Source organism: Tachyglossus aculeatus, chromosome 17, assembly GCF_015852505.1.
Source record: "Tachyglossus aculeatus isolate mTacAcu1 chromosome 17, mTacAcu1.pri, whole genome shotgun sequence".
NCBI lineage: Eukaryota > Metazoa > Chordata > Mammalia > Monotremata > Tachyglossidae > Tachyglossus > Tachyglossus aculeatus.
In genome coordinates, this window is record NC_052082.1 from 48,754,524 (window position 1) to 48,763,020 (window position 8,497).

At 51.3% G+C, this 8,497-nt stretch overlaps 1 protein-coding gene across 1 annotated transcript in view; it reads left to right on the top strand.

The window, feature by feature from the left end:
• Nucleotides 1–8,497, top strand: part of FOXN1 (forkhead box N1) — a 61,349-nt gene that overhangs the window by 51,120 nt on the left and 1,732 nt on the right. Inside the window, exons 11-15 of the mRNA XM_038758843.1 lie at nt 1,561–1,837; nt 2,640–2,734; nt 4,833–4,958; nt 7,441–7,530; nt 8,434–8,484. Coding sequence (XP_038614771.1) covers nt 1,561–1,837; nt 2,640–2,734; nt 4,833–4,958; nt 7,441–7,530; nt 8,434–8,484 — 639 coding nt within the window. The remainder of the gene's footprint in view (nt 1–1,560; nt 1,838–2,639; nt 2,735–4,832; nt 4,959–7,440; nt 7,531–8,433; nt 8,485–8,497) is intronic.

Below are 8,497 nucleotides of genomic sequence, written 5' to 3' on the forward strand. Positions count from 1 at the left end.
TTAAGCACTTACTATATGCCCCGCACCGTACTAAGCGCCGGGGTAGATTCAAGCTAATCAGATTGGACAAAGTCCACATCCCACATGGGGCTCACCATCTTAATTCCCATTTTACGGATGAGGTAACTAGACACAGGGAAGTTAAGTGACTTGCCCAAGGTCACACAGCAGGCAAGTGGCACAGCCAGGATTAGAACCCAAATCTTCTGCGTCTCAGGCCCGGCCTCTATCCACAAGACCATGCTGCTTCTCAACATTCTCCAGGTTCCGCAGAAATCCCAAATGGGTAATGATAATAATAACAATTATGGTTTTTGTTAAGCGCTTACTATGTGCCAAGCACTGTACTGAGCACTGGATGACAGTCCAGACCTCACCAATTGTCAGCTGTGTGACTTGGGGCAAGTCACTTAACTTCTCTGGGCCTCAGATCGCTCATCTGTAAAATAGGGATTGAGCCTGTGAGCCCCCCGTGGGACAACCTGATCACCTTGTAGCTTCCCCAGCGCTTAGAACGGTGCTTTGCACATAGTAAGCGCTTAACAAATACCCTCATTATAATTATTATTATTATTAGAACAGTGCTTTGCACATAGTAAGCGCTTAATAAATGCCAATGTTATTATTTAAGTGGCTGAGGGGGGTCTGCTAGTTTCAGTGGGCATACCCTGTCCACCGGCCGGCGGGCCGGCCATCGGATCGACTCTTGGGGCTCAGTGGGGGTGGCCGGCCTGCTCCCAACGTGTCTCCCGCATTCTGTCCAACTGTGGGGAGGGTCAATCAATCAATCAATCAATCGTATTTATTGAGTGCTTACTGTGTGCAGAGCACTGTACTAAGCACTTGGGAAGTACAAGTTGGCAACATATACAGTCCCTACCCAACAGTAGGCTCACAGTCTAAAAGGGGGAGACAGAGAACGAAACCAAACATACTAGCAAAATAAAATAAACAGATATGTACAAGTAAAATAAATAAATAAATCACTCCATCTCGGGGCACCCGGAAGATCGCGTCAGCCGCAACGTCTCCCGAGGCAGAGCCCCGGAGTCAGGAGCCGGGCTTTGTTTGGTTGCCCAATGCATGATGAGCGCTGCTCGCCTCAGCTCCCCACGGGCATTCATTCAATTGTATTTATTGAGCGCTTACTGTGTGCAGAGCACTGTACTAAGCGCTTGGGAAGTACAAGTTGGGCTCCTCATCCTCATCCGGGCTCCCGGGGCCTCCTTCAGCTGTCGGAGTAGGGGATGGGCCTCCAGCGAGCAGGGCCTTTGGGACAACTAGCTACCCTCATTTTTAGACTGTGAGCCCACTGCTGGGTAGGGACTGTCTCTATATGTTGCCAACTTGTACTTCCCAAGCGCTTAGTACAGTGCTCTGCACACAGTAAGCGCTCAATAAATACGATTGATTGATTGATTGATTCCCTGGGCATCTCTACACTAGCGAAACGTATTATGCTACATTAGCGACGGGCTAGGTTTGCCCCGACGCCAAGGTGCCGTGGGTCGTCCGGAGCGTTTGTGAACATCACGTGCCCCGGGGGTTTGCGATTTTCAGGAAACCTGTGGGAAGAGTTGAAGGACGACAGCCTGGCCCTGGACCCCCTGGTGCTGGTGAGCTCGTCGCCCATGTCCTCTCACTGCTTTCCGGCACACTGCCTGATGGGAAGCCACACGGGCGGCGGAGGCGGCGATGACCTGAGCCCGCAGAACGGCGGGCCCCCGGGCGGCCTGGCGGACGTGCACCTCACCACCCTCTATTCGGCCTTCATGGACCTGGAACCGGGACCCCCGGCGTACCTCAACAACTCCAGCTCGAAGCCCATCGCGCTGGTGTGAGCCGCCCGGGCCACCCGCCCCGGGCCCCTGCCGGGAGGGAGTCAGTGCCCCGCCATGCCGCCGCAGCTCTTCCGGGCCCGCTCTCCCTGAGCTTCCATCTGAGCGCTGAGAGGACCCGTGGCCCGCTGAGTTCAGACGGCACCGATGCCAGGCCTGGCGCCCTTGAAATCCCCGCTAGCCGGTCCAAGCTCCCGGAAGGAAAAGGCCGACCCCTCTTCTCCTCCCAACACTCACATACCACCCCCACCAGACCCCTAGCATGGTAACTTGGCCGACTTGATTCTCAGGAGGTGGCTTGCAAGGTAGGGACAGCCAGAGGCCCTTCCCCGTCTCCCCAACAGAAGCCCCTCTTTCCCTGCCGCTGCTGCAGCGCCGTCCCCTTACCCCCTCCCGCCCCCGAGACCCACATCCTCCAACATTTCCTCCCCTCCCCGTGCTGAGGAAGCCCGGTATGGCGCCTCTGCCAGCCCCCCGGACCTGGAGACCTGCAGGTGTAGCTTAGTGACATGGTAGGACTAGCTTCTTTGCAAAAGAAAAAAAAAAATCACAACAAAGTAGAGAAAACCCCACGTGGCCGATCAGTTAGAACCCTGAGAAAGCCACACTTTGTGTCAAAAAAAAAAATCAAAATCCAGCTCCTATGGAAAGCTCAAAAACACTCCAAAAATCTTTTTCGCTGTCTACAACCCCTCAAGATGAGACCTTGGGATCTCCTTCTGCTCTACTGGCAGTATTCCCTATTTATTCCTCACAAATCCCCCCCAAACTTTCCCTGTCGGTCTCCTCTTTTCCGAGCAGAATCTTCTTCCTCTCTAGCGTCACCAAATCCTCCAATCCTGAGGCTGGCAGCAACCTTTATAAGGTCATCTGGTCCATCCCCCTGCCCTGGGCAGGCAGGATGACTCTTTCTCTTTGGGACGCGTGGACTCCGCCCTACGCCCCCAAGTTTTCCCCAACACCACTAGTCTGGCAATCCTCCCCCTGATTTTGCCCGGATGCAGAAAGGATTCCCCTACCAATCCCCTTGGGAAGCAAGAAGGTCCACGCTGGATTCCCAAGTGATATTTCAGCATCCTTGGTATCTGTTGTGTCTGAGAGAGGGGAACACGAATGCAATCCGGAGTTTTCCCCCCCGGGATCCCCAGGATCTCCGAGGCTAGACACAACGGTTGGGCCATGAGGGGGACAAGGATGGAAATGAAGGTTTTAAAAAAAAAAATAGAGAATGTCTTGAAACTTGAAAGGTAACTAATTACACAAGGTATTTTGATCGCTGTGTCCCAGAATCTCTGCCCCGGATCGGTCGGGCCCAGGGAAGGGAAAGAAGGGTCGGGCCGCTTCTGGGGAAAAGAGAGAGGAACCAGCCAGGCTGACTCTGTCATCTCTGGGGAGGCTGGGTTGCCCCTGTGCCACAAAACTGTCCTGTGGACGTTGGAAAAGTGCTCCAATGGAGACGCAGAGGGGAAAAAAAATCCCTGACTGGCTGGAAAAGCAACTTCGCCTCACACCTCTCTCCTCCTCTCCAAGTTCCTTGCAAACGGTAGCAATTTCCTGGGCAAGCCCAATTCCCTGGGCAAGCCCAATTCCCACCATCCTCAGGCCCGGGGAAGCTGGAGGGCTCCCCTCCCAGCCACCGGAGCCCCCTCTTTAGCACTGGGCAGGGCAGGGGCGTATGGGCCTCCGGCTGGGCCAGATGGAAAATGGAAAGGCTTGGGAGCGCCCTGGAGTACGTTGGCAGGCTCTAATCATCAGTCTGGTGACCATGGAGAAAGAAAATCAAGTACCAAGTTGTACTGCATGATGTCATTTGCATTGTACCTGTTCTGTAGCAATAAAGCAAGTGCCTTAGAGTCATTATGCCACTGTGCTGCGGTCAGGGATTCTGGGGACTTCCAAAAGAGCTGGTCCGGCTCAGCCCTGAGCCTCTGGCATAGATCTGTATTTCTGAAACTTCCCTTCCCTCCGCCCCTTTCGCATTTGGGGAGCCCGGCCCCTAGCCTTTCCCCCTTTTGGCACTTCCAATCCCCTTCCTAGCTCTTCTGCCTGGGCGGATCACTTTGAAATGCTCTCTAGGGAGCCACCGAAGGCTTGGAATCAATCCCAGATCCCTCTGGTTTTTTAAAAAAAAATGGTATTTGTTAAGCACTTACTTAGCAGGCACCGTACTAAGCGTTGGGATAGATACAAGACAGGGCTGGTCTCCAGTTGGAGTCCTTGAAAGGCTCTCTAGGGAGCCACCGAAGGTTTGGAATCAATCCCAGATCCCTCCGGTTTTTTTAATAAAATGGTATTTGTTAAGCACTTACCAGGCACCATACTAAGCGCTGGGATAGATACAAGACAGGGCTGGTCTCCAGTTGGAGTCCTTGAAATGCTCTCTAGGGAGCCACCAAAGGCTTGGAATCAATCCCAGATCCCTCTGTTTTTTTTAATAAAATGGTATTTGTTAAGCACTTACTTAGCAGGCACCGTACTAAGCGTTGGGATAGATAAAGACAGGGCTGGTCTCCAGTTGGAGTCCTTGAAATGCTCTCCAGGGAGCCACCGAAGGCTTGGAATCAATCCCAGATCCCTCCGGTTTTTTTAATAAAATGGTATTTGTTAAGCACTTACCAGGCACCGTACTAAGCGCTGGGATAGATACAAGACAGGGCTGGTCTCCAGTCGGAGTCCCTGTCCCACATGGACGGCGCAGTCTTAGTCCCCATTTTACAGGAGAACTGAGGCACAGAGAAGTGAAGTGACTTGCCAAGAGTCACACAGCAGACCCGTGACAGAGCCCAGATAAGAACCCATGGCTCCCAGGCCTGGGCTTTTTCCACTAGGCAGCACGGCCGCATTCCCAGCCTTTTCGAAGCCTCAGGCCACAGGACTCTTATCGCTCTTCTCCTGTCCACGGGAACAGTCGCAAACCAAGGCTCACAGCGGGGCACAGTCCTACCAGTTCCACCTGCAGCCTGGCTCTGACTCTATACGGCTTTTAACGCCCAGCGCCGGGACACAAAATAGTTTTCAAGCAGAGAGCTGAGGGAATCACCGCCCAAAACTCTGTCACCTTTGCTACCAGCTCTGTTAAGTTTTCTCCTTTACGCTGGCTTTACAGCACCAAAGTATCGGGTGAGACATTTGACCTTGGAATAGGTGGATTGGAGCTTGGAATCACTCTTTTGTGTGTGTTTTTTTTAATCGATCGATCCATCCATCAATTGTATTTATTGAACGCTTCCTGCGTGCGGGGCATTTTCTAAAGACTTTGCATATTGTTATATTGAACTCTCCCAAACGCTTAGTACAATGCTCTGCATACAGTAAGTGCTCCATAAATTCAATTGATTAGAGAAATGCATGGAGGTCTCTTCCACTATTAATAATACCATAATAATATCTGGGGTGGTTGTTAAGCATTTATCCAAACCTGGAGTAGAAGCGTGGCTCAGTGGAAAGAGCCCGGTCGTGGGTTCTAATAATAAATAATAATAATGATGGCATTTATTAAGCGTTTACTATGTGCAAAGCACTGTTCTAAGCGCTGGGGAGGTTACAAGGTGATCAGGTTGTCCCACGTGGGGCTCACAGTCTTAATCCCCACTTTACAGATGAGGGAACTGAGGCACAGAGAAGTGGGCCCAAAGTCACACGGCTGACAATTGGAGGAGCCGGGATTACAACCCATGACCTTTGACTCCCAAGCCTGGGCTCTTTCCACTGAGCCACGCTGCTTCTCATCATGGGGATTGAGATTGTGAGCTCCACATGAGACTACTAGACTGTGAGCCCACTGTTGGGTAGGGACCGTCTCTATACGTTGCCAACTTGGACTTCCCAAGCGCTTAGTACGGTGCTCTGCACACCGTAAGCGCTCAATAAATACGATTGAATGAACGAATGAACAGGGACTGTGTCCAGCCCGATTTGCTTGTAGCCACCCCGGTGCTTAGTGCATTGCCTGGCACATAGTAAGCGCTTAACAAATCCCGTTATTATTATTGATAATAATAATTCCCTTCAGTCTCCGTGGTGGGGACGGGGATGGGAGCCTAGGATTTATCCCCCTGTCTTGGGCAGGTTTTCCCTGGGCGGGTGATGGGATGGTGGAAGGCATGAGGCCTTTGGGCCTTGGGCGAGCCACCTCCCGGGCCCGGGGCAAGGGCGCCACCTGCTGGCGCTTGTGGGGGGGGGGGGACACGCCCGGCAGGGACCCATTCCCTGGCTTGTGGCTCCCTGGAGTCCTTACGTTTGTTTTTCTTATTAATAATAACAACAATAATGGTATTTGCTAAGCGCTTACTATGTGCCAAGCACTGGGATAGATAGAAAGTAATCAGTTTGCCTCACATGGGGCTCACAGTCTTCATCCCCACTTTACAGAGGTAATAATAATAATAATAATGGCATTTATTAAGCGCTTACTATGTGCAAAGCACTGTTCTAAGCGCTGGGGAGGTTACAAGGAGATCAGGTTGTCCCACGGGGGGCTCACAGTCTTTATCCCCATTTTACAGATGAGGGAACTGGGGCACAGAGAAGTGAAGTGACTTGCCCAAAGTCACACAGCTGACAATTGGCGGAGCCGGGATTCAAACCCATGACCCCTGACTCCAAAGCCTGTGCTCTTTCCACTGAGCCATACTGCTTCTCTAACTGAGGCACAGAAGTTAAGTGACTTGCCCAGACAAGTGGCAGAGCCAGGATTAGAACCCATGTCCTCTGATTCCCAAGCCCAGGCTCTTTCCACTGAGCCACCCTGTCCCCTGCCTTTTTTCATTCCTTCATTCGTATTTATTGAGCGCTTACTGTGTGCAGAGCACTGGACTAAGCGCTTGGGAAGGACATAGAGAGACGGTCCCTACCCAACAACGGGCTCACAGTCTAGAGGGGGGAGACAGACAACAAAACAAAACATGTGGACAGGTGTCAAGTCATCAGAAGTAAGTAGCGTGGCTCAGTGGAAAGAGCCCGGGCTTGAGAGTCAGAGGTCATGGGTTCTAATCCCGGCTCTGCCGCTTGTCAGCCGTGTGACCTTGGGCAAGTCACTTGACTTCTCTGTGCCTCAGTTCCCTCATCTGTAAAATGGGGATGAAGACTCTGAGACCCACGTGGGACAACCTGATAATCTTGAATCCTTCCCGGCGCTTAGAACAGTGCTTGGCCCATAGTACGCGTTTAACAAATACCACCATTATTATTATTATTATTCCCCCCCCACCCCCTTTAACTTCTCTGGAACCACATGAATTCGCGGAATCCATGAGAGGGAGAATCGCTGAGAGAGAGAGAGCTCTTGCACACTCGCACATGGAATCCTTGACAATTACGGTAATGCATTTTATAATTTGGGGTGAACGTCAAATGAGTGAGAGGGGAACAAGTCTTACCACCAGCCTTCTGACCCTACCTTTCTTCCTACTCTGGCACACACCACCATCACTATTTATACTTTTATTTTTCCATTTTTTATTTCCACCTCAAAAGGTGTGCTTGTGTGTGTTTGGGGGAGGGATGGATTTTTGTGGGCCTTGAACAAAGGTCCTTCTGATTTCTGAGGGCATCCCTTCATCCTGGTCCGGCTGAATCTGCTAACCTCTCTGTTTCCTTGCAGAATCCAACCATGGCCTCACTCCACCTCTACCTTGCCAGACCAAAGACTCCAAATTTCCTCAGTTTATCACATGGCTGTCATTCGCCCACCGTGACCATTCGGCAACCCCGCCTCTTTACCCACCCCCTTCCATTAAGCCTCTTCTGCTTTCCCCCACCTTCAAGGGCCTTCTGAAATCACATCCCCTCCAGGAAGTCAGTCACAACTTCTCTGAGCCTCAATTCCCAAGCGCTTAGTACAGTGCTCTGCACACAGTAAGTGCTCAATAAATACGATTGAATGAATGAATGAATGAATGACCTCATCTGTAAAATGGGGATTAAGACTGTGATCCCCACATGGGACAACCTGATTACCTTGCATCTACTCCGCGCTTAGTACTGTGCTCTGCACACAGTAAGCACTCAATAAATACGATTGAATGAATGAATGAATGAATGAATGAATGACCTCATCTGTAAAATGGGGATTAAGACTGAGAGCCTCACATGGGACAACCTGATTACATTGTATCTACTCCAGCACTTAGAACAGTGCTTGGCACATAGTTAGCGCTTAACAAATACCATAGTTATTATTCCCGGATTAATCTTTCATTTTCCCATCCAATATCCCCCACTACCACCACTGCCAAAATTGATCTTCGTGTTTGTCTTCCCTGCTAGATTGTACCCTCCTTGAGGATAAGGATCATGCCAAGCACTGTTCTCACCGGTGTAGATAAAAGCTAATCAGATTGGGCACAGTCCCCGTCCCTCATGGGGCTCACAGTCTTAATCCCCATTTTACAGAAGAGGTAACTGAGGCCCAGAGAAGTGAAGTGACTTGCCAAAGGTCACACGGCAGGCAATGGGGCAGAGCTGGGGATTAGAATCAGGTCCTTCTGAATCCCAGGACTGCTCTCTATCCACTAGCCACGTTGCTTCTCACGCTGAGGGAGCGGAGGAGGGGTCTGCCATTGCCGCCACCCTCCTAATCTCTCCACATCTCTAGTCCAGCAGGGTGGCAAACAGGGCCAGAGGCCGGGTGAGTCCCGAGAGGCAGGTCAGTGTAAAGA